The sequence below is a fragment of the Mobula hypostoma genome, chromosome 19 (genome assembly GCF_963921235.1).
Source record: "Mobula hypostoma chromosome 19, sMobHyp1.1, whole genome shotgun sequence".
NCBI lineage: Eukaryota > Metazoa > Chordata > Chondrichthyes > Myliobatiformes > Myliobatidae > Mobula > Mobula hypostoma.
This window is the reverse complement of record NC_086115.1, coordinates 32,768,084-32,795,713: the sequence shown is the minus strand read 5'-3', so window position 1 is coordinate 32,795,713 and position 27,630 is coordinate 32,768,084. Positions and strand designations below refer to the sequence as shown.

General features: G+C 39.2%; 1 protein-coding gene across 1 annotated transcript in view; it reads right to left on the bottom strand.

The window, feature by feature from the left end:
• LOC134358933 (phosphatidylinositol 3,4,5-trisphosphate 3-phosphatase and dual-specificity protein phosphatase PTEN) overlaps window positions 1–27,630 on the bottom strand; it is a 135,263-nt gene that overhangs the window by 46,403 nt on the left and 61,230 nt on the right. Inside the window, exon 3 of the mRNA XM_063071626.1 lies at window positions 12,013–12,057. Within this exon, the coding sequence (XP_062927696.1) occupies window positions 12,013–12,057 (45 nt within the window). The remainder of the gene's footprint in view (window positions 1–12,012; window positions 12,058–27,630) is intronic.

The window sequence follows — 27,630 nt, the reverse complement described above, 5'->3', positions numbered from 1 at the left end:
CATGTCAAATGTCATGAACACATGCTAATTTTGGCACCTCAACACTGGGCATTCATGAGGTGCTGTAAACCTCAGCTATATTAAAAATGTGGCAAAGTATCTTCTATCATTCTAACCCATTAAGCCAGAGATCAAACCCATTTAAACAAGGTGCAGAACAGCCTGCCAGAGCTCACAACTAGTGTATTTAACAATGAGATATCAACCAAGCAAAGCTGTATAAACAGTATACATCAGATGTAATCCCCCACCCAGTGGATTATTCAACCACCTCAAGTTGTAAACGGTGGCAGACAATTAAACAGCTTCAAAAACAGCCCAACCTTCATGGGAGTAAATTTCATCATAAAGACTACAATGCTTGAGAAAGTGTCTCACATTCACTATTGAATCCAGTGTACTTATGATGGACAAAAAATACTGATCTTTCAAACTGTTCACATCTTAACACAAAAAACAAACAAAATACACCATGTAAACATCCAATCTTTCTAAATTTAATATGACAAAAACTGTCATTTGAATCATGTGCACTTTTGCAGTCTTGCTTTGGCAAATGTACTAACATTGCTCTTGATTAAATAGGAGGGTAGAGTAAATGGTTTGCAAATCACATCCAGCCCATGAAATGGATTGTTTCACCCTACCTGAGGGAGTGAGTGACTGCGCTGCCCACACTTGCTGCTCTTCTACAATGCCATAACTCTATTCCAAGTAATACTTTGACAGCTGGTTGAGCATGAAACTTCTCACCGATTGTAAATCTCAAGATGTTAAATACTTGTAAAAACTTTTAATACTGAAACACTGAAGAATATTCAAAATCTATTCAAATTAAAATATGAAAAATTATTAACATAATTGAAGCAAAAAATATTCAAATGCATTGAGCAACTAATTCCATTTAAATTAGTCTGCTCAAAGTCATTCTTCTCCAATCAAGAGTTGAACTTGTGTCACATCAAACTTAGCATCTGTTTAAAAGACCAGATTTTTCAGTGTAACTGTTGGGAATACTTCTGGAGGGTTGTGCTCCATCACTGGATCCCAATTTCAACATTTTACCACTGTAAGAATGATAATGGAAGTTTAAGTATTCTGCACAGTACAATCTGCTTTCAGAAAGAAATCCTGATTGTGTACACTATTAAAATGAGTCAATTGAGCAGAGTCCTGCCAATACTTGTTATGCCTTTTAAAAAGTCTTATGACTAGCTTTGTAAAATCAATTTTCTCATTTAGAGTACCAATATGAGTACTATACAGGAAAAACAGCATGATGTACTGTCTTCAAAATCCACTTCCAATAGCACTATTGACTCGGGATAGATTTTTAAGCATACATTCTTTCTCAATGACCTATTAAAGGGGCAGACTGCTGTGAATAATGTAACTGACACACCTTATGACTGTATTACATAAGAAGTAGCCAATTTAATTCTCTAAGATCTCACCAAATGAGTCTGCTCAGACTCTGTTCATTGTCTGCTAATTTTAAGCTGGGAAGATGGAATACATGACTGAAAGGAGAGACTTCACTTGATACTTAACTGCTTCTTTTGGCAGATATCCTCTGACACTGTTGTAGATCAACCAAGTAAGCAAAGCCATTTTATGTGCATTAGTTTTAATGTCCAAATAATCCAAATTAAAGTTTAGTAAAGGTACACAAATTACATCTGGTTGCCACATGACTAATGCTATCCATGATGCTCACCTACAGACTCTTAGTATATAGCTGTACAATAAAATCAATGAATGAATGTGTCAACTAAATGAAAGTTATGTCATTGATCATACCATAAATCAGATTGTTCCCCATTGCATAACAATCAAAAGTGATGTACATGAGTTTCCCTGGTGAGACCCTGCTAACTTCCTGTAAATCACAGGTGTAGCCACGGGCCCTAGCTATACCTGTCTTTTTGTTGCCTAATTGGAACAACCCTTGTCCAAACTTTCTCTGGTACCCTTCCAACTCTTCACTTTTACATCAACAACTGTTTTGGTGCTTATTCTTGCACAAATGTGGATCTCAATTTTATCACTCTCACTAACTTCCACCCTGCTCCAAAATTCACTTGGGCCATTTCTGACATTTTTATTCCTTTTCTGGACCTCTATCGCCAACTTTGAAGACAAACTGACATTTACTATAAACTCAGTGCCTCCCAAAGCCACCTAGATTACACCTTATCCACCATGTTTCATGGTTGGATTTCATTTCTTTCTCCTATTTTCTGTCTCTGCTACATCTGGTGAGGTATTACATTCCAAGACACATGAAGGGTCCTTTCTCATGAAACTTGGATTTTCTTCTGTTGTGACAGATGGAACACTATCATATTTCTAGCTTCTCAGACTTCTGCTCTTTTCCCACCTCCATCCAATGTGGATGTGTTTCTCTGCGCATCTTCACTCCATTAGCCTCCGCCTCCAGTGCATCATTCTTTGTCATTTCCCCCAACTGCAAAAACATCTCACAACTAACCACACTTTTTCCTCCCCATCCCTTTTCACCTTCCACAGGAACTAGTCCCGCGAGACTCTATGGCCCATTCATCCCAAACCAGCGCTGCCAACTGGTGGCACTTCTTCCTGCAACTGCAGGAGGTGCAACCTTTGTTCTTACACCTCCTCCTTCACTGCCATCCAGGTGATGCTCCTCCAATTTCATCTTCTGCATTCAGTATTCCCAATGTGGTCTTCTCCACATCATTAAGGACCTTTCCTATTCAGGACATGCCCCCTTCTCAATACCATCAACAAGGAAGAGGTACAGGAGCTTGAAGACACATTTTAGTAACAGCATCTTTCCCTTCATCATTAGTTTTCTGAATCGCCTATGAATATTACCTCAATATTCTGCTCTTTTTTGTACTATATTTTTATATTTTTCATAATAGCAATTATTTATATTCTGCACTTTACTGCTGCCAAAAAGCAATAATTTCCTCATGTATTAGTGAAAATAAACCTGATTCTGAGGTTGGGTGATAACTCACTACTCTTAGACACCTCTTACTTACCTTTTGAACGGGACCCCACTAAGAAACACCAGGTCATTGTCTCACTTACTATCCACCAACCTTATTGACTCTGGGGATCTCCCATCCACTGCCACCCCCCCAAACCCCCATTTTCTACCTCCTACCTAAAATCCACAAATCTGGTTGTCCAGGTAGACCCATTGTTTCAGCTTGTTTCTTTCCCAATGAACTCATATCTGCATACCTTGACTCTGTTTTATACCCCTTGGTTCAGTCCCTTCCCAACTACATCTGTGACACCTCACACGCTCTTGATCTTTTCAAGGATTTCAGGTTTCCTGGCCCCCATCATCTTATTTTTACTGTAGATGTCCAGTCCCCATACACCTCCATCCCCCACCAGGAAGACCTCAAAGCTCTCCGTTTCATTCGGGACACCAGATCCAACCAGTTCCCCTCCATCACCACTCTCTTCCACCTAGTGGAACTTGTCCTCACTCTAAGTAATCAAGTAGCCTCCAAACTGATGGCATGAGCATCAATTTCTCAAACTTCCAGTAATGACTCCACCCCTCCCTTCACCATTTCCAGCCCCCTTGTCCCGCTCTCATTTTATCTCCTTGCCCGCCCATCACCTGCCCCTGGTGCTCCTCTTCTCCACCCCACCACTTTCTCCTTTTTTCTATGGTCTTCTGTTTCTTTCGCCAACCAACTTCCTAGCTTTTTGCTTCATCCCTTCCCCTCCAAGTTTCAACCATCACCTGGCATTTCTCTCCCCTCCCCCCACCTTTCAAATCTACTCCTTAGCTTATTTTCTCCAGTCCTGCCGAAGGGTTTCAGCCCAAAACTTTAACTGTACTTTTTTTCCATAGATGCTGCCTGGTCTGCTGAGTTCCTCCAGCATTGTGTATGTGTAACCCACGACTTCATGTGGCGAATCTGTGCCAGATTAGACCTGTTTCAGTCAATAAAAGAAACTTGCCAGTTTTTTAATTAACAATTATTTTCTTGCTCTTCTAAATATTCAAGGACTCTTCTTCTGTTCCTCTACACACCACTTCAGTATCCACATGCCTTGTACACGTGCAAAAACACCATCTCACACTTTAAATAGAACTGCATTTGCCAATAGTTTGACGACTTGACTTATCCATGTACATTTTCCCCCAATGCTTTCTTTTGCATTATCGTCCAATATTTGTATCATCTGGATACCTAATCAAAACCCCATCATTTCAGACTAAATTACAATATACATCCCGTAAAAGTCTGAATTCTATTATTAAAGCTTGCAAAGTCCTGCTGAAAAGAGCTTTCTTGTTTTCAAAACTCTTATCAACCATTCCCTTTGTTACATTTTATTGTGCCAAATTTGATGCTTTCTTTTGATCCCAAGGACTGAGCTTTCTGGGTAAACTACCACCTGTGAATTCATCATATTCATTAGCAAGATCTAAGACTCACTGACCCTCAAGCTGGTTGAATATGGTTTTCTTTGAACAAGCACTTGCTCAAAATCCTTGATTAATCTGTGCCTTACTAAATGATTACTAATACTAACACTCAGAATGTTGACTGTAATTCGTCTGCCCTTAGTGTAGGGCTGACTAGTCTTTCATTACTCTGCCCATCCCTTCCTCCTTTTTTTTAAAAAAAAAGAAGCCAACTCTACTACATTGGCAGTCTTCCACTCTTACAATAACATGCCTGCAGCCAGAGATTATTAGAAAACAACTTCAGATCTTTACTACTTTATTCTATGCTAGTATTATTAGTCTTAAATACATTTCATCTGGGCCTGGAAATTGCTTACTATACAAGATATATTTTACTACTCCACTGTAAGTAAAACTCCATGACATTCTCATCTTGTTGGTGAAGGACTTGATATTTCTACAAACCATACTCATACCTTCTACTGATATTTAACAAGTCAACATTCCTGCTCCATTTTATACTTCTTTAGGCATGTCTTCGTACGAATACACCTCAATCTAGACTTTTCCTTTTTTGCCTTATGCTAGCCAAAGTGCCCTCGAGATGAAGGAAGGGAAGAATTTTCATCATATGACATATTTTCCAAAGATTATCAAGCCTTGAAGCCCATTTATTATTTTCAAACTAAAACATGGATTTTTACATAAAGATTGGATTTATTTTTGGAAAAACTAAACTGCACACCAAATTGCCATAGTCTAGTTAGAAGCTTTAGGTTGTGCAAGTTCAGAGTAGCACCACAGTAGTTAAGTGTAGTATCCGAGTCGTAATAGCAACATTTAGACAGAGCTAATTAGGTTCATTATTTCAGGCTAGCCAGCTACCCTGGCTAAATAACTGCATTTTACAGCAATTATTAGAGAAATGTTGCTGTAGGTGCATACGTATTTTTTTAAAACTACTCGTCTTAAAGAAATGATTTGTTGTTTAAACAATGGAATAACAAACTTTACTAACAAATATTTCAAACTGTTCTCTGAATCCATTTCTCTGAATTGTTTGGAAATATAATCTTCAGTCAATATGCCTAAACACTCTGGGCAACATCCTGCCAATAACCATAACAAAAAAAAATCCACCTACTGCTTGCAATCCTTCACATGCAGCTACTGGCTGCTGTATTTGTTTATGCAAGGATAGTAATTATACCTGAAAACCAATTACACTTTTGCACATCTTTTGGATGTTCTGCAAATATGAAGACACTATGAGTGATGCTCTGATATGGGTGTCACACTATGGCAGCATCTTCCTGCAGATTCATTGCATAACTGGCTTCTCCAACACTGACAAAGTTAACTAATCATCCAGTGGCGCAAACAGGAATATCCGTAGAGTTTCCCAACTCTGATTTGGAAAACTGCTTGTGCAAACGTGTTTTAGGTGCAGTTAAGAGTGGCCCCAAGCAAATCAATAAAGAAACTGGCAGAAACTGGAGAGAATCTAAGTGTTTTTTGCTAAATTATCTGAGTTAACTTCACTGGTTTAATTTGTTTCTAAATTCTGTTTTCAATGTTTTTCCCACAGGTCCCAAGTGATTTTGAATTTTTGTAAACCTCAACGATCTTTACTATATCACAGGAATGAACTGGGTTTCTCGTGAAGGATCATGCTGCATGTCCCAGGCCAAGCATCCAATGATCATGGAAGCAACAGGTGAAACCCCTACTCCCCAACTATAAACATGATTTTCTTTTTCCTTTTAGCTTTGAATTTCTGCATCAGTTTTCCCCACAAGTTTTCAGATTAAGACTCCCATCTAGTCTACTTTAACAATATGTCTAAGGGGACCTTGTGCTGTGTATTCAATATTATCTATTTGCCCCAGCATGTTTTCCAATTTAAGCTATTAATACTCATTCAGAATGTTATGGATTGATTTCTGGTCAATATTTTCTCACCCACTTCATGCAAATACTGAATTACTTAACAGGCAATAGCAACTGTTTTAAGCTAACACAAAGTTATTATTTACATTGTGTTAATAATTAAAATCCATAGCAGTTCTCAATATCATTAAAAAGTGCTGAATGAACTAATTGATTTATAGTTATGAGAACCGATATGAGAAACTATTTGGTTGAAGAATCAGTGCTGAAACATCATTTTAAAATAAAGGAACAAGGAGACAGCTTGGAATGAATTTAATCAAATGAAGAATCTTTAAAATCTAAAATCCACTGCCTCCTTCAGTAGTTGCACCAGAGATCATTCTATCTTTAAAAAAAGAAAGAAGTTGATAAGAATGTAGGAGCCTTAATTCTGTTGTGACGGTTTCACATATGCAAACAATGTGGCCCACCCATCAAATCAGACTGTAATTAGAGCCTAGTTGCAAGTTGAGGATGGTGGTGCTAGCATGCTGATCATGCTGCTTGGGCAAATTCCAGGCACAGCCTAGAAATACAAGGATGCCCATTTAGTACAGAGATCAAGAAGAATTTCCTTAAGAGTGTGGTGAATCTGTGGAATTCATTGCCACAGATGGCTGTGGAGGCCAAGGCTACATCCACACTAGACCTCCGTCTAGTTTGAAAATACCTCCGTCCACATTAAAACGGATATTTGGCCGAATCTCCTCCTACTGGGCATGCGCAGGACACACAGAAACCAAGCGAAGAGGAAACTGCATAGTTGGTGCGCGTTTGTCTAGTTACAGACTAGAAAAACTTAAAAGGAAAATGCCAAATGAAAGACTTGGTGCGCATTTGTCCAGAAACATTTCCTACAGCCATAGTCTCTTCACCGATGAAAGGGACGACAGCTACAACTAAATGCAATTAGACTTGTTACTGGGCAAAAGTGAAATTTGCCGTTACCCCATTTATTTGCCTTACTTTTGCCGTGTCTTTGTGTATTATTCTGCTGAATTTAACGTGCAATAAAACAAGTTACTGGGCAAAAGTGACATTTGTATCTATTGAATGTTTGCACAAGCAATACATTAATAAAGCACCTTGTTAAATGCATAAAACATGTCTGCATCAGTGTTATCTTGTATTTCCATACAATGTTACATTAGGATGTTATACATCTATTGTCAGATATTGTTGTTGTGGTGTTGGATGTTGCGTTCAAGAAAATAATGAAATACCGCACTGCCGCCATTTGTTCCGGCACGTCATGACAGCGGTTTTAAAATTAGCCAGTTACCCCATACGCACTACAATGGTCAACTGGCGTTTTCAGATTTAAACACTCTGTAGAGTGTTTTAGAAAAGCTCCATTTTCGGGGGAGGAAAACGCAGTTTCAGTGTGGACGGAGGGTCAAAACAAAGAGAAAAAGCTTCGGTTACGGATTTATCCCGTCTAGTGTGGACGTAGCCCAAGTCACTGGGTTAACTGAAAGTGGAGGATGATAGGTTCTTGATTAGTAAGGGCATCAAAGATTGCAGGGAGAGTGCAGGAGAAAGGGGTTGAGAAGGAAAATAAATCAGCTGTGATCAAATATTGGAGCAGATTCAATGAATGGAATGGCCTAATTCTGCTTCTGTGTCTTATGGTCTCCAAGTATTTAGTTTTTGTACTGAAGAGGGCAGGGTTTTCTGCTGCGAGGTAAACCATGTTTCAAAATCATCAAAACCTTAAACCCACATTCCAAGAAGCTAAAAGACTGGTAATACATTAAAAGATATGATACATCTTATCACTGATATCTTCTTTCACTGAGATGTGCCTGCTAGAGCATGGAAGTGTTAATAGGAAGGGTCTCCAGACTGCTATGCAAATTGATACATTAAAAGTAATTTATTTTGCAAAATGTATCAACTTTAAAACAAGTGTTACTGACTTCCAATCCTTTTACCTTTGGTGGCGAAATTACAACTGCATTTCTATATATTCCATGAATGCATAATTCTATTCCCACAAAACTAAAAATGCCTAAAGGAATTTTAACAGGATCATTATCAGACAAAAACTGATGTTGATTAGCAAGACAGATGATCAAAGACTCAGTGGTCTTAAGTCTTAGGATGAATCTTTGGGGAGGGGTGGGATATCTCAAGAGGTAAAGTGAGATGGATTACAATAAAGGAACTTTTTGGGGGCATGTTGAATGTTTGTAATTAATACAGGTAGCATTTAAACAGTAAAAGATCCAATACCCTTGCTGGGAAACTTGCTCATGCTGCTGGGGCAGGGAGAAGGGGTGTAAAGTAATTTCTCAAGGGGAATTGGACACAACAAATGTATAGTCAGGGTCAAGGTTTGGTGCAATATTGACAAAATCAGGTCTGTCCAGTAGGTAGTAAAGACATAGGCATAACAAGCACACGAGAAAACTGGCACACTAAATTGTGTATATTCTAACGCAAGCCTTAGTGATAAGGCAGACAAGAGTGTTGATCAATGTGTCTCTAACTTGCAGAATCCAGTCAGTTCAGATTAAGAACAATCCTCCCGAATCACCATCAGCACCATAAGAGTGTGAGCTTCACCCCCTGTTCAACTCACTTTACACTTATAACTGACGAGCTAAGCAAAACTCCAATGACATTATTTAAGATAGTTGACAACACCACTGTCATTGACCAAATCAAAGAAGGTGGCAACTCAGCATATAGGAGGGAGGTAGAAAATCTGGCTGGATGGTGCCACAAAAACCACCTCTCACTCCGTGTCAACAAGACCAAGGAACTGACAATTGACAACAGGATGAGGAAACCAGAGGTCTATCAGCCAGTCCTCTTTGGAGGAATCAGAGGTGGAGAAGGTCAGAAATTTTAAATTCCTCAGTGTTATAATTTCATCAGACCTGTCCTACATCTTGCACATAAGTGCCATTACAAAGAAAGCACGACAGAGCTTTTTTATTAAATTTTGAAAGATTCGGCATCTCATCTCAAACTTTTGAGAAACTTCTATAGATGTGCAGTGGAGAGTACATGTCCAGTTGCACCATGGCCTGATATGGAAACATCAATGCCCTCGAATGGAAAAATCTGCAAAAAGTAGCGGATTAAGGCTAGTGCAGCACAAGTAAAGACCTCCCCACAATTGAGCACATCGATATAGAGTGCTATCACAGGAAGGCAGCATCCAAAGGACACCCACCATCCAGGCCATGTGTTCTTTGTTGCTGCCATGAGGACAGACATACAGGAGCCTCAGGACCACACCACCAGGTTCAGCAGCAGTCATTACCCCTCAACCATCAGGCTCTTGAACCAAAGGGGAAAACTTCAAACACCCAATTTCTGAACTACACCAACAACCAATTGACTCTCTTTCAAGGACTCTTCATCTCATGCTCTCAATATTTATTGTCCATTTATTTATAATTATTATTTTCTCTTTTGTATTTGCACAGATTGCCTTTTGCACATTGGTGTTTGTCCATCTTGTAAGGTGCAATCTCTAATTGGTTCTATTCCTTTTCTTTGTAGTTACTATATGAAAATGAATCTCAGGGTTGTACAAGGTGATTTAAAAGTACTTCAATAAATTTACTTTGAACTTTAATGATATTATGATCAGACATAGTTGAGAGAGCAGGATTGAAATTAACATTTTACAAGCACAAGACTTGTCTACTTGAGACACTACCCAGTTTCTCTATCTAGAGGAAACATATTTCAATATTGTGTGTTTTACTGAATATTCAGGAAATCACCTTTGACCAGAAGCCGAAATGAATCAGCAAGTAAATGTGCTAAATTGAGACTGGGTGTTAACAACTCCATATGTAAGGTAGACACCAAAAGTGTGATAGAATACTCTTTACTAGTCTAGACAAGTGCAAGCGCAATAGTATTCAAGCTCAATATCAACAGAAATAGCTCAGCAATGGCATCTTAAACACTCGGGCCATGTATATCAACTGAATACAGACCCAGAGCTATCATTTATTCACTAACACCCCCTGATCTTGCCATTTCTAACTATATAGACTATAGGGAGGCTTTTGACAAGGTCCTACCTAGCAGTTTGGCCTGGGTTAATGCAACAGTGATTCAAGGCATATAGATGAAATAGACCTAAAATTGGCTTGGTGAAAGGGGTAGAGCATAGTGGTGGGTGAGTGCCTTTCTGACGGGAAATTTGTAATGAATGGTGCACCACAGGGATCAGTGCTGGGAAGCGTGTTGTTTATAATAGAAAAATTACATTAATGAGAATGCAGGGAGCACAATTATTACATTTTTAGATGGCACAAAAATTGTAGCTGCAGATAAAGTTTGCTTAAAAGAAAGTGGAACATACAGTAGATCACTTGGAAAGTTGAACAGACCGGTAGCCAATGAAATTTAATTCAGATGAGTACAACGTAAAGTACTAGGAGAATTCAAATTCTGTTAGGACACAGAATGAATGGCAGGGACCAAGATCTTAAAGTGTAAGTACATAGCTCCCTGAAAGTGGTGATACTGGTGGACTCAGTAATGAAAAGGCATTTGGTACACTTGCCTTCATTGGCCAAGGCACGGAGTACAAGATTTGGGATGTCATGTTGCAGTTATACAGACTATTGCACTAAAGAGTATTGTGTACACTTCTATTCTCACACTACAAAAGTGTGTGTAGGAGAGATCGACCAGGATGTTGTGTGGAATGGAGGGGCTCGCACAACAGCAGCACCCTGTAGATGTTGGAAATCTTGAGCAATATGCAATTAGGTCAGGGAAACTCAGCAGGTCAGGAAGCATCTACCGAGCAAAATTAACTGTTGATGTTTAAGGCCTGAAACAGTGACTGCTCATATCCCTCCTTGATGCTATCTGACTTGCTGAGCTCCCCAGCATTTTGTGTTTTGGAACGAGGGCTGGTGTTACATCACAAGGAGAGGTTTGATAGGCTGGATTTATTCTTATTGGAATGTAGGAGGCAGCAGGGTGATGTTACTGATGTTTAAAAAATTACAAGGGGACACAATAATTTTCCAAAGCCAGCAAAGTTTAAACCTAGAGGGCACAATTTTAAGGTGTGATGGGAGAAGTTTAAGGGATAGCTAAGAAGTAATGTTTCCCTCCCCCACCTCCCCACATACAGATGGTGCTGAATATTTGGAATGAGCAGGTAAGGGCTAGAAGTATATACTATAACAACATTTAAAAGGCTTTTGTAGAATTACTTCAGTAGTAAAGAACAGAGGGACACAGGGCTAGTGTGGGCAAACAGGATTTAGCTTATGAGGCAAAGCTGGCACATATGAAATGGACTGCAAAGCTCCTCTGCAAATTATGTACCATCATGACCTCAAAAATCAACTTTCATTTTCATTGCCAAAACACTGGAAAATTCCATCTTATATCATTATCTGATTACCTTCACAACGTTAACAACATCACTTCAAAAAATATTTCATCACCATCTTAGACTCAGAGGGTCATACTCTTGAAGTCAATTAGGGATAGTTAATAAAAGGCCTTAATAGTGACACCCATCTCTAGTGAATGGAAAATTGAAAGACTGGCACATGGATTAAAAAAACTTAAAAATACATCGCATTTTTCTAAAACACAGTTGGGTTTTCAAACTAGACAATACCTGAGACAAACAAGAAATATTGTAAAGACATACTTACAGGTTGTATATTTTGTAATGGTTTTTGTGTTTTGCATCCAGAAACCTAAGGTAAAACAAAAAGAAAGTTTTAAGACTTAGTGATTTTCCTCTAAACTTTCAATTGAAAACTCAATTTCACACTTCAAATCACCAGTTGGTCAATTAATTTCAGTTTTAAAAAAAATCACATTGCCTCTCCCCAAGAACATTTACCAATATCATCTTTGCTAGATCAAGATTTAAACATCCTTTCCTTTCAAAAATTAATTTAAGCAGATGTTAACTAGGAAAAGGAAAGAAAACTATCAGCGCTGATGACTCTACTGCCACAAAGAAAAAATTAAAAATTCTGTTAAACACTCAGAGACACACATATAAAGATGAAGGTTTCACAAAGTTCAAATACATTACCAATAATCCACCATGCAGGGATTAAAAGGAAAGCTGGCAATTTAAAGTTGGTTCAAGTGAACTGTTCTAACGTCTTGGTGCATCTCAGAACAACATTAACATCAATGAAAACTAGTTACTACGGATACTGGAATTCCGAAACAACTACTTCTATAAACATTCACCAGGTCAAGCTGCATCAATGGAGCAAAGTTAACATTTCAATAATATTTTAGCCAAATTGGAAAGTATTAGAAATGTGATAAATTTCAAACAAGTAAAGGGAAAGGAGGTGGGACAGGGAACAACAAAAAGGAAACATTTTGTCAAAGGGGATTAAATGATAAAAGTCTTGGTCCAAGTTAGAATGCCATGGACAAAGGTGAAAAGAAAAAGTTTAAGTGTAAGTAGCAATAGTAGAATATGCTGATTGAATGAATAATCACATGGTTATAACCCGACAATACTGAAGTCTGTCAAGTCTGGAGGACTAATGAAATAAAAGTTTAGCACTCCTGGAGTTCCCAATAAATTTCATTAGAGTGCTACAAGATGCAGATATGATAGAAGTCAAAATGGGAGTCGAATAGAGAATTATTAATGGTAATTTCTATTCATATGAGTTCCAAGTACATGCATGTCACCATACACAACCATATAAGATTCATTTTCTTGTGGGCATACACAGCAAATCCAAGAAGCAAAATAGAATCAATGTGTATAAGATGATGAGAGGCATTGATCGTGTGGATAGTCAGAGGCTTTTTCCCCAGGGCTGAAATGGCTATCACGAGAGGGCACAGTTTTAAGGTGCTTGTAGGTACAGAGGCGATGTCAGGGGTAAGGTTTTTTTTTAAAAATGCAGAGAATGGTGGAATGGGCTGCCTGCAACGGTGGTGGGGGCAGATATTCTCAAGTCTTTTAAGAGACTCCTGGATAGATATATGGAGCTTAGAAAAATTAGCTACGTGTAACCCAATGTAATTTCTAAAGTGCATGTTCAGCACAGAATTGTGGGCCGAAGGGCCTGTAATGTGCTGTAGCTTTTCTGTTTCTATGAAAGGCTACACCCAACAGGACAGATAAACCACCAATGTGCCAAAGGCAACCAACTGTGCAAATAAAAAAGGAAAAGAAAGAAATAATAATAAACAAAAATAGAAAACATGAGAAGAGTCCTTGAAAGTGTGTCCATTGGTTGTGGGAACAGTTCAGTGATGGGACAAGTGACATAGAGCAAAGTTATCCCCAGTGGTTCAGGAGTTTGATGATTGAGGGGTAATGAGTGTTCCTGAACCTTCATCCTGATGGTGGTAATGAGAAGAAAACATGGCCTAGGTGGTGGGGGTCCTTGCTGATGGATGCTGCTTTCCTGCGACAGTATTCCATGCAGATGTGCTCAATGGTGGAGAGAACTTCACTGATAATAGATTGAGCTGCATCTACTACTTTTTGTAAGATTTTCCATTCAAGGGCATTGGCGTTTCCATACTACACAGAAACATAGAAAAACTCCTCCCCTCGCCTCCCACAGTAGCCTGGGGTACATCTCGTCTGGTCCCGGAGACTTATCCAACTTGATGCTTTCCAAAAGCTCCAGAACATCCTCTTTCTTAATGTCTATATGCTCAAGCTTTTCAATCCGCTGTAAGTCATCCCTACAATCACCAAGATCCCTTTCCGTAGTGTTCATCAACTATGTCGTGATGAAATCAGGCAAGATACTCTCCAACACACACCTATAGAAGTTTGTCAAAGTTTTAGATGTCATCCTGAATCTTTGCAAACTTCTAAGCAGAGGTGCTACCGTGCTTTCCTCATAATTGCACTTGTGTGCTAGGCTCAGTACAGGTTCTCTGAAATGATTAACACAGAGTAAGTTAAAGTTGCTGACTCTCTTCACCTCTGATCTCTTGATGAGTAATGGCTCATAGAACTCGTTTCTTCCTCAAGTCAAAAATCAGCTCTTTGGTCTTGCTGACATTGAAAGGTTATTATTGTGGCACCACTCAACCAGATTTTCAATCTTGCTTCTGTATGAGAATTCGTCACCATCTTTGATTTGGCCATTGACAATGGTTGAATATGTATTCAACCCACAGGAGAACCATTTCATTTACACATCAGTCTCCTTAGAGAAAATCGTAAAATACCATAAACCAATAGTAATTCTTTATTGTGAATATAAGCCAAAAAAAAAAGTCCTTGAAATGTAACCCTTTAAAACCTTGTTCTACAAAGTTGAATAATGTGGCATTTGTGGAAGGTGTTACAATGGCTTAGGAAGTTAACATTCCTACACTAGTGTACTTGATGGCCAATGATGTGATTAAGAGATTGGTTACTAGATTCCACAATAATCTTTTCAAACCATTGTTTTCTAATACATTTACAAATACATTTAATTAAGACATAGTGAAATAGTTGCATGCTTGCAATACTCAGAAGCTTGTACGGACAATAAAAACAGTGGGGTTACTAGAGGGCAACAGGCTAAACTCCTGCAATGACCAACCATACAATACCAAATTAAAACCAACTGATATGAAAGAAACCTTACAACCAGCATCCCTTATTTTCCAAATGTTCCTGAACAATGTAAAAAAGCTACAGCAAGAGCAAACAGGGTATTACTTCACATAAAGAACTATTTAAAATAAAGTATACTGCCTTAGGGATAGGATAAAATCGCAAGATAACTTTTAATGCTTTGAGTGAGGAAATGTAGTAGACTTTATCGTAAAAATAGTTCCAAATTGGCAAAATCTTTCTTTCAGGAAGTATCTCCTGAAATCCCCAAAAGCTTTCCTGAATAAGGATATTCTAGTGTGAGAACAATTCCTGTGCTTCCTTTAGTCTCTAATTTGCAGAAAATTTTCTTTGGTTTGTTATACAGATGTCCCCCGCTTTTCGAACGTTCGCTTTATGAAACCTCACTGTTACGAAAGACCTACATTAGTACCCTGTTTTCGCTTTCAGAAGGTGTTTTCGCTGTTACGAAAAAAAATCAGCGCACACCCTGAGCAGCCACTCTTCCCGGATTTGGAACTGCATTCTCGCCAGCATTGCTTAAACACGTGCCTGTGAGCAGTCGTTTGCAAGATGAGTTCTATGGTATTGGAAAAGCCTAAAAGAGCTCATAAGGGTGTTACGCTTAGCGTAAAACTAGACATAATTAAGTGTTTCGATCGTGGTGAACAAAGCAAGGACAAAGTGAGTTTGGCTTGTGGAAGCTGACAAACATGATGTTGAAGAGGTTTTGGCATCCCATGACCAAGATCTGATAGATGAAGAGCTGATGCAATTGGAAGAAAAAAGGATAACAATCAAAACCAAATGCAATAGCCAACTGAACGTGAAGCAACTGCGTGAGATTTTCACTGCAATGATAAAGTATGACTTCAATTTTGAAAGGGTAGTAGGTTTAGGGGATATTTGCAAGATGGTTTGAGTCCTTACAAAGAACTGTGTGATAGAAAAATGCACGAGACTCAGCAGTCAAGCAAGCCTTCCACATCAGCCACAGCAGACGACAAACCTCGACCTTTAACATCGAGGCGGGCAGAGATAGAAGATAACCTGCCTGCCCTAATGGAAACAGATGATGACGAGATGACACTCCAGTGTCCCAACACCCCAACCCCCAGGCCACGGACAGATACCGATTCGCGGAGAATGCAGCGGTAGCCGGGAGGCACACAGCACATCTTTAAGAAAAATGTTGAAATAAACATGCTAATTAATTAGGTGCTGCCCGACACATAATTGTCGGCCCAGATCATAGACGACGCAATCGGAAATCGGCACTGATCTGGGCCGACATTTACCTGCCGGGCGGCACCCAATTAATTAGCATGTTCGTTTCAGCTTTTTTTTTTAAAGATGTGATGTGTGCCTCCCGGCTACCGCTGCACCCCTGCATGCTTCGCGAATCGGTATCGGTTGGTGGCCCGGAGGGTGGGGGCCACTGCACCACCCCAATCTGCGACGACTCAGCCTAACACACCATCATCAGTGTGCTCTGCGCTGTCTTCCCAATTCCAGTAAGTGATACTACACCGTACATACATTATTTCTACTTTATATAGGCTGTGTATTTTTACGTGTTATTTGGTATGATTTGGCAGCTTCATAGCTTAAAGGTTACTGGAGAGCGCTTGCGCCATGTTTTTGCCAACAGCGCTTGCGTGAGATTTTCTGCCGACGGCGCTTGCGTGAGATGTTTGCTACGGAGAACAGTGCAATAATGATTGTGGAAAAGTATTTCTACTTTATATAGGCTATGTATTTATCATATCATTCCTGCTTTTTCTATATGTTACTGTTATTTTAGGTTTTATGTGTTATTTGGCATGATTTGGTAGGTTATTTTTGGGTCTGCGAACACTCACAAAATTTTCCAATATAAATAAATGGTAATTGCTTCTTCGCCTTACGACATTTCGGCTTACGGACCGTTTCAATAGGAACGCTCTACCTTCAGATGGCGGGGGAAACCTGTACCTATGTCTACCAAAGAACACTTGGGAAGATGTCAAGACCACACTACTGTACTTGATTTCAAATTTAATTTTTAAAAATGTCATTTTGCTTTCAACTTGAATCTTAAAAATGTAGATAACCTTTTCTGAGTTTCCCTTCTACTCAAGACATTTTACTGACACGTCATCAGACAAAAACAAATATTCTCTGGCATGGAATTATACCAGTGTACGCTTGGCATAGTCACATTTCATCCAGCCAGATTCAATGAACTTGATATCTTCTGATTATGAACTAACTTTATTTTGCCATTTGAATTTCTCAACAAATCAAGGATTATTCTCCATGCAAATGAATTTTAGAGACTTACCCAGCTAAAATTACATCTGATTCTAGCTTCCAGAGATTTACATACTTTTCCTCTTTCTTCTTCACTAAATTCATCACCTCCCTCAACGTCAAAGGTTCTCTTTCCTTTGCCACCCTTGTCCTTCCTTCCTTCCTTACCGGAACACACCTGCCCTGAACTCTGGATGGTTAGTCTTTTAGCACCCTCCAGGTGTCAGATGTAGACTTGCCAAAAACAGCTGTTCACAATTAATTCTCCCTAGTTCCTGCCTAACGCTCTCATAACTTGCCCTGCTCCAATTTAATACTCTCCCACAAGGTCCATACTCATCCTTATCTATAGCTATCCGAAAATTTCAGTTGTACTCACTGTTCCCTAACTGTTCACCTAGCCAGGTTCATTACTAAAACACCAGGTCCAGTACAGCCCCTCTTCCAGTTGGCTTATTTACATATCTATACAAAACAGGGGCTCCCCAACCTTTTTTGATGGCATGGACTCGTACCATTAACTAAGATATCTGTGGACCCAGGTTAGGAACTCTCGTTGAAGAAACCTACCTAGATGCACTTAACACATTCTGCACTACTAAATTGGTCCCAGTTTATATAACAACCCTATTGTTTTTATACCTTTCCTTTATCTGCCTGCATATCTGTTCCTCGATGTCCCAGTGGCTATTGGGGTGTCTGTGGTATAATCATATCGAAGTCACTGCACCCTTCCTATTTTTGAATACTACCCATTTTGATTCAGTCGACAAACACTTTATTGTTTCTCCTGAGTGGAGCTGTGATATTGGCCCCGATTAGTAATACAACCTACACACCATTTCTTACCTCCATTTTTTCTAAAACATCAAAATGCAGAGACATTAAGTACCCATTCCTGTCCTTCTCTCAACCAAGTCTCTATAATGGCCACAACGTCAAAATTTCACATATTAATCCATGATCCAAGTTCCTTTACCATTACTATAATATTCCTATAATTAAATACACACACTTCAAATCAACAGTCCCACCATATCTACTACTTTGATCCTGCATGTTTTTACTGGCACTGACATCCATTTTCCTCTCCATCCCTCCAGTTTCTGACCCGGTTCGCTGGTTCCCATCCCCCTGCCTTACTTGCATAAACTGGTGAACCTCCCAGTAAGATTCCCCCTCCAGTACAGGTGCAACCCTTCTCTCTTATGCAGGTCATCTGAAGTGGTTCCAATGATTCAGGAAACTGAACTCCTTCCCACTGCACAAGTTCTACAACCCCTTATTCAACTGTATCATCATCCTATTCCTGTCCTGACTAGCATATGGCACTGGGAGTAATCTAGAGATTACTGCTTCTCTTCAATCTCTGCTTTTCAACCTCTTTCATAACTCCTTATACTAGCTGCACAAGACTTCTCACTCCTTTCTACCCATGTCATTGATGCCAATGTGAACCACGACCTCTGGCTGCTCACTCTTTTCAGAATACTCTGCAGCCACTCAGACACCCTGGATGCCAGCACCTGGTGAGGCAACACACCATCCTGGCATCTCTTCTGCAGACACAATTTCCTGTCCAGTCTCAAACTATCCCTATCACTCTGCCTGACTTTACCCTTCCCTGTTGATCCTCACAACTGGCCACAGTGCCACTGGCCCTGGCTGCTGCTGCAGTATCCTGATATGTCATCCCTCAACTCCAGAAGTGCCCAAAGGTTTTAGAGCTGCAACATTACCTCGTGACTCTTGAACCAAATCCCCCGACTAATGAAGGCCAACACACAATAGTTCTTAACTACCTAATCAATTTTTTTGTGGCAACTTCGAGGATCTATGGGTGTGGACTCTTAAGATCCCTCTGTACCTCCACACTACTAAGATTCCTGCCGTTAACCCTATATTCTGCCTTCAAATTCGACTTGGATGGGTTTTTAATTATCACTTGTTACTTTAACACTTGCCATGTTGTTTTAGCTACAATTTTACTTAACTGACTGAATTCAAATCGGCACATTAAGACCAGATAGTGTAAATTCAAAAAACATTACATTCTTGGCTAGATTTCCAAAGAGAGTTTTGCACAAGAGTCAACCACTGTCTGAAGGTCTAATGGTGTTCTATACTATAGTGCGGAAATAAATTCCAGAGTCTACAGACAACATTGTTTTTATTTTCATCTAAAGAATTGGGAATGTCAGAGTTCTGAATTGGGATACAGCTGGAAATTGAACTATGAAGTTGAACATGGTGGGGGAAAGCTTTGATCTAATTCAGCACAGAGACTTGCAACAAAGCAAATAAAATACCATTTGAAAAACTGACTTCACCACATATGATGATGATGATGATGATGATGATGATGATGATGATGATAATATCAATACACCTAGACAGGAGATACCTCAAATGCTTTTACCCCCTAAAAATCGATCTATACTTCAGTGTGTGGAGAGTGCTCAAATGAAGTCTGAAACATTTTGAATCGGGATTTACGCGAGAAAATCTGCAGATGCTGAAATCCAAGCAACACACACTGGAGCAATACTGGAGGAACTCAGCAGGCCAGACAGCATCTATGGAAAAGAGTAAACAGTCAATGTTTTGGGGTGCGACCTTTCATCAGGACTGGCAAAAAAAGGATGAGAAGTTAAAGTAAGAAGGTGGGTGGGGAGGAGAGGAGAGGAAGAAATGCAAGGTGACAGGTGATAGGTGAAACTGGGAGAGGGGGAAGGGTGAAGTAAAGAGCTGGGAAGTTGATTGGTGAAAAAGATAGAGCTTGAGAAGGGGGAATCTGATAGGAGAGGGTAGAAGACCATAGAAAAAAGGGAAGAGAGGTGATGGGTAGATAAGGAGATAAGGTGAGGGGGAGAAACAGGAATGAGGGAATGGTGGTGGTGGGGGTGGGAATGTTGACCTTGCACCTTGGAACTTGGAAAAATTGCATCCTCTTCTGTCAGTTCCTCCATCTCCTCTGTATCTGTCAAGATGAGACTTTTCATTACAGAACTAATGAGATACCCTCCTCTTCAAAGAAAAGGGTTCATTTTGTCCTCACCTACCACCCCACCAGCTTCCACATCTAAGCACACATTTCTCTGTAACTTCCATTATCTCCAACCACATCTCTCCCGCCACCCTTTCTGCGACTCCCTTGTCTATTCGTCCCTCCTCACTGACCACCCCTACTTATCTTTGCAAGTAGAAGTGCCATACCTGCCCCTACACATCCTCCCTCACTACCATTCAGGGCCCCAAACAGTCCTTCCAGGTGAGGTGACACTTCACTCGAGTCTGTTGGGGCTATCTACTGTATCCGGTACTCCTAGTGCAGCCCCCTGTATATCGGTGAGACCCAACAGAGATTGGGAGACTGCTTTGCCAAGCACCTATGCTCCATACACCAGAAAAAGTAGAAGCACTCAGTGGCCAGCATTTCAATTTTACTTCCTATTCTGACATGACAGTTCATGGCCTCCTCCACAGCTGTGATGAGGCGACAGTCAGGTTGGAGGAGCAACACCTTATATTCCCTCTGGGCAGCCTCCAACCTGACAGCATGAACACTGATTTCTCCAACTTCTGGTAATTGTCCCCTTCCCTTCACTATTTCCCCATTCCTGTTCCCCTCTCTCTTTATTTCCTTAAGACTGGTTCCAATTTTAGTTAATCCATCATTATATTGTTCAACAAGGTTCATTCTCCTAATAACGATCCGTGACACTGTTGTTTCACAAAGACTGAGAATAATCCTGGAAATTATAGGCTAATGAGCCTGGCATTAGTTGTGGGCAAGTTACTGGAAGATATTGTAAAGGGACAGGAAATACAAGTACTTGGATAGATTGGGCCTGATTAGTGATAGTCAACATGTCTTTGTGCATGGTAGGTCATGTCTAAGAATCCTGAGGTTTTTTTTATATAAGAAAGGTTACCAAGAAGGTTGATGAAGGAAAGGCAGTGGACATTGTCTATGTGAACTTTAGCAAGCCCTTTGATAAAGTTCCGCATGGGTGCCTGGGCCACATTAAGTCGCTTGACATTCAGGATGCAAGTCAATTAGATTAAACATCAGCTAGCGGGAGAAGCCAAAGAATGGTAGTAGATGATTTCTCTGAAACACCTGTGAGTAGTGGTGTGCAGCAAGGAACTACTGTAGTTTGTCATCTACATTAATGATATGGATGATGTGGTAAATTGAATCTATAAATTTGGAGATGACGCCAAGATTGTGAGCACAATGGAGAGCGAGGAAGGCCAAAGTTTCCAATATGATCTGGACAAGCTGGAAAAATGGGCTGAAAAATGGTCCATTTTAGAATTTAATACACAGCAATGTGGGATGTTGCACTATGGGAGGACAAACCAGGTTAAGACAGATAGTGAATGGTGAAGCATTGAGGTGTGGTAGAATAAAGGGAATATAGATCCATATTCCCTTGATAGTTGCACCACGATAGGGTCATAAAGAGAGGTTTTTGTGGTGTACTGACCTTGATAATGCAGAATACTGAGTGCAGAAATCAGGATGTTATGTTCAAATTGCATACAACATTGGTGAAGCCAAATTTAGAGAATTACATACATTTTTGGTCACATGCCTACGAGAATGATAATAATTAAAGGAGTGCAGAGAAAATTTACAAGGATGCTGCTGGGACCTGAGGTCCCAAGTTATAGAGAAAGGCTGAATAAGCCAGGATTTTATTGGAGCACAGGACAATGAGGGGGGATCTTCCAGAGGCGTACAAAATAGAGATACAGATACTGTGACTACTTACAGGTTTTTTTCTATTGAGACTGAATGAAACTAGAAACAGAGGTCTACTTTTAGTTTAGGGTTAAATGAAAAATACTTGAGGAATCTGAGGGGGAATCGTGTGAGTGTGTGTAACGAGCTTCTAGAAGTGGTAGATGTGAGATGTGTAATATTTAAGAGGAGTTTGGATAGGTACATGGATGAGAGGGGTGCAGATGGCTATGGTCCAGGTGTAAGTAGACGCGATTAACCAGACTACAAGGCTGGCATGAAATGGATGGGCCAAAGGACCTGTCTCTGTGCTGTCATGTTTGACTCTGACATTTATGCAAAGTCAATCTCTGGGCCACAAGCTTGTTTTCAGCCTAAAAGGCTCATCACAAATGCAGCTCACGACCACTAACACAGCATACTGCACTGCTTTCTTTTGCTTTATTCTTTTTATTTCAATAATCATTATTTCAACCTTCTTCTGGGCAAGATCACGTCTTACGTCTTCCACAAAGGTCAACTCTTGCAAAACACTGCAGTCAATAATCTAACCTTCATCTGTTTCCATTCACCAACCCCTGGTCCATTGATAACTTGTAGTGATCATTCCCTACCCCCTCCCACCATCACATCAATCTATTGAGTGTTCTATAGATCCTTCACAACTACTCTTTCCAAAATCTGTGCCTATGCATTTGCCAGGCTAGGTTCCATATCCGAAACTCTCTCATGAAAATCTCTGCAGCTCTATTTCCATCATTATGGCACTATTGAAACCAACCTTACCAGTCAAACGCAGTTACCTGTTATACCCTTATTAAATGCTCTTTAGCTACACTACCTCCCTGCTCCACTAAAATGTGGATTATTGTAAAACCTTCAGAACAAATCCTTTCCATCAGAATGACATATTTTAAATGTCATACAAGCTGATAATTTTAAAATACTAACTTTAAGTGGGTTTAAAGTTTATCAATACCTAAACTTTACAAAGGCATTGTGTGTAAGCATCATTGGATTAATTCTGCATTTGAAAAGTAAATTTCTTATCAAAGTACATCACCAGATACAAGACTGAGATTCATTTACTTGCAGGCATTCACAGACAATACAAATAAAAAATAGGTATTGAGAATATGAGATAGAGTCCTTTAAAGTCTGTCCATAAGCTGTGGTTCATTGGTCATCCCATTAAAGGACGGATACAGAGGCTCTGGAGAGGATGTATAAAAGGTTTGCTAGACTGGTCACTAGTCCCCTACCCCACAGTGGTAGGTCCTTTAACACGCTACCAGGGCTGGTGGTAGAGACAGATGATAAGAGGTGTTTAAGAGACATTTGAATAGGCACGAGAACATACAGGGAATGAAGGGATATGGGTCATCTGCAGCCAGATAGGTTTAATTTAATTTGGTTTCTTGGTTGGCACAAACAGTAGGCTAAAGGGCCCGTTTCTGTGCTGTGTTGTGTTGTCTTATGCTCTGTGAGAATTGCCAAGAGCAATTCAATCACATTGCTCACTCATTTTTGTTAGAAACCAAGCTCCAACTTGATACCCAAGCTTTATTAATTACGATGTCATATATAGCCTATATTTTCACATACTTTCCTTTTGTTTTCCAAAGCAACATTTAAAATAAAGTTGTCCAAAATCTGGAAAGATTAATGAAATGCACGAGTCAATAGGGACATTAACTATATAATTTATAAATACAATATTTTACAGCATTCGTAAGATCAGTAATGATAATAGAAAAATACAGCATGCTCTCCACTGAATTCAGAGTCAAGACCAAGCACTTTCTGACTACTAATTGCTAAATTCAACTTCACGCCAAATTCATCAATTAGAGAGCAGCATAAAGTGCACTGAAAGGTGTTAGAAACTGGTGCATATTTTAGTAAAATCATGGACTAATTTCATACCCTAAACCTGCACTCTAAACCTCAACCATTTTTGCAATTTTACTATAATTGCATTCCATGAACTTAATGTTCTTTCTGTCACAATATTTGAGATTGTTTTGTAAAGAGTTGGAGGGGCGGTGGCAAAGAAGGGAAAACAAGGCATGATCAACGTGTTTTTGTTTACAGCTGTGTAGATCAACCATTGCTCTAAACAGGAAATTTTTACATGCCCTGAAAACTGCACGGCACTTTATAATTTTTTTGTAATATGCATACTATGAATATTTAGGATGAAAACAGAAAAATCACGTACTTTTAATTTTAGTTCTAATTGAAGGGTATAATGAAATATAGTACAAAGAAAATCTTTCACATTTTGTAAATTTTTTCTCATGTCTTTATTACAAATCCATTGTCTATAAACACTGCCTTGATTAGTTTTGCATCTGGATGACAGATGCATCTTAATCATCCAAATGTTCCACTTTTAGTTTGTTTCTGGATTTGCATTTGATTGAATTCATAAGACTGAATCCATGTTTGCAGTCAACATGAGAAGCTTGAAATGTCCAATGATGTCAACAATTGACAATTCTTCAATTCTAAGAATGCAGTTCAACATATCAGCAAACAGCTTATAAGATCCTATTTGAACCAGTCTTAACTTTCACAGGAACAACAAATTTGAAATCACAGTATTGCTGCAATACTTTTAAGGCAATGCTTTCATCATAGTTTGAAGCATTATGAAGACCAAATGAAACCCTCAAATAACTTTGTCACTGCAATAAATAGCGACACAACTTGTTAATTTTTGCTTTTGCATACTGCAGTACTTCAAGTGTATTCAAACAGTGTTCCTGAAGTAATTTACAGAGATGCTATATCTTCCAAATCATTTAAGGACATTTAATGCTACTTGATATTATAGATTGGTCAAAATCTTCAGGCAGTAGTCCAAAGAAAATACCAGCTGTGCAGCAAGAGTGCATGAAATAAATGTTATGTTCCTCAAACAGTTCTACCCAATGAATGAACAAAAACTTGACTTGAAGAGAAAAATATTAAATAATTTAAAATATTGATCTTTCAGTTCTCTTGCAGTACAATTCCACAATAAAACAAAAATTTTTTAACAAATTAACAGAATAGAGGGTAGGAGCTACAGCTGTGGAAATGTTTTCTCTTCCAACTGCAAGAACATATTATGAAGTCTAAGAAAAAATCATGATTCCTCACATCTTCAGGGTTCTTTTGCTTCTTCTTTCTCATCATAGAGTGTGAATATATTGGAGCTGCACCTTCTTGCTTACAGAAGCACATTTTCATTTGGTGACTGAAATGATGTCCTGCATTTCTAATGACCTCCAACCCAGGAAGTTGCTTCAGAGTTAAAGAAACAGCCTTGAATCTCCTTAAAGAACATTATTTAAATATCAAAAAAATCTGAACTCAAAGCACATCTCAAGATGATTAGACAGAATAACTTAGTGAAATTAATAGGTTCAAGTAGTGAAAAAAGGAAATAAAGGAAATAAAAAGACAAAAAGGCTGAGGAAGAAAATTCAGTTCCAGGCCAAAAAGATGAAGGCATTGCATGACCAATTGGAAAATTAAATTCAGGATGTTCTAGTGCCCAAAATAGGAGACAGCAGATAACTTTAATGTTTGCATGACTGCAGAAAATTATGGACACGTGATTGGTCAGGAACACATTAGAATTTGAAAAATGATGCAAATTTTCAAAAATAAGATAATATAGGTCAAAATATCCTTACATCATTACCTGCTCTTCCCCAACCCAGTGGAAACAGCATAACAGAACAGCCAGTTTCTACTTTTACTTCGCAAAATTTATTTTTATCATTTCCATTTCATTCATTGTTCCCCATATTGTGGTCTTGGAGCTTAGGGACAGTAAGTAAACAAAATTTGGGGTCTGGGTACAGGTAGTTTCTCCTCACGTTTATAAGGATACAGTGAGGAAATATAACCATAACTATATTGGAAAGCTTATGTCTAGACAACCATAAGTGTGGATAATGGAGAGACAAGAGACTGAGCCAAGTGTATAAAGAGTAGACACAAGCTGAAGTGGAAGAGTTCAGCAAATACAATTCAAAAACAAAATTGGTAAATTGAATTGCCGTTTGCAACATTCCTCATCTTTTCAACCTTGTAACTTGGATTAAACAAAAATTGTGCACCTGGGAACTAGAATTTAAAATAAATAATATTAAATGGTAAAATATTAAATAGCAACAGCAAATGCATCCTGGAAAATGGTTAAAATGTTTACTTACAAATAATTCTATTAAAGATGCCATCATTGCAATTATCTCACTTAATCATGATAGATTTTTCTGAGGGTTTCATTTGGTGATAGAAATCAGATACAGTATTGGTCTTCATAATGCTCTGTTGAAGGAAATCTATTGAAGAATGCAAAGTCTATGAAGCAATCACGTAATTATAGAAAATGGGTGTCAAGAAGGGGGCGACAAGGTTGAACTTCTATGTAATTAGTTTGTGAAACCTGATGCAGTACTTTTCCCCTGAATGTTGTCAATGCACTGCTAAACACAAAATAGATGGTGGTTAAGGATGGATATTGGAGGTGCACACAGTGCCAATGCAGATGATCCACCAGTTCAACTGAATAGGTAGCATTTGACCTGGTAGGCATAGTTCCACAAAAGGGCAAGAGCAAACAGCGAAGAATTTTGGTGCAGCATGCTTACATTCCAAGGACAAATCTCATAACATTGAAGTTGTCAACCTGCCACCATCAGATAATTCTATTCTGATCCATCACTCCACCTATAAAACCACAAGAACCAGAAGCAGGATTGGGCCATTCAGCCCATCAAGATTGCTCCACCATTCGATAGTGGCTGATTTCTCCTCTCAACCCCAATGTTCTGCCTTTTCCCTGTAACCTTTGACACCCTTGCTAATCAAGAACCTATCAACTTCCACTTTAAATATACCCAATAAATTGGCCTCTGCAGCTGTATGTAACAATGAGTTCCACAGACTCTCCACCTTCTGGTTAAAGAAATTCCTCATCTCTGTTCCAAATCTCCAACAGGACCACAACTTTGTTGTGGTTTGGAGGCTTGCATACCTCAATGACCCGAAGAGCTATGCTGGCTGGAATCAGGGCTTTATGCTTTGGCTCTTGGTTGGGTCACTTATGCCAAACAAGTCAAACTAAAAGGACAGACTAAGAGTGGTCCACTAGTCTTCCAGGTTCAGGGTTCAGCTCAGGGTTATCAACCCTGACTGGTAAACCAAAATATTACAGAAACACCAAGAACAATCCTTCTACATCCTAGTGCAATGGTATTCCCGTGCCTCCATCTGGGACTTGCATGACTGACATTAGTGAAAACTGAGAGAACGCTACTGATATGATGAAGAAAGCTCTCAACACCACCAGAGATTGAGGACCTTCATTGTTACCCTAAACTCCAGCAGCACAACAGGCAAGCAAGTCAGTCTATTCCAAAGGAACATGTTTGTATTCTGAGGCTCTATCTTTTGGTCCTAAATTGTCCCACTATTGGAAACATTCTCCCTATGTCCACTATCTTGGAACTTTCAATACTTAGTAGGTTTCAATTAGGTCCCCATCATTCTTCTGAACTCCAGTGAGTACATGCCTAGAGCCATCAAACACTCGTCAAACATTAACCTTTTCATTCCCAGGATCATTATTGTGAACTCCTCCAAAGCTTTGAAAATATCATACTAGCTTATCAGGTA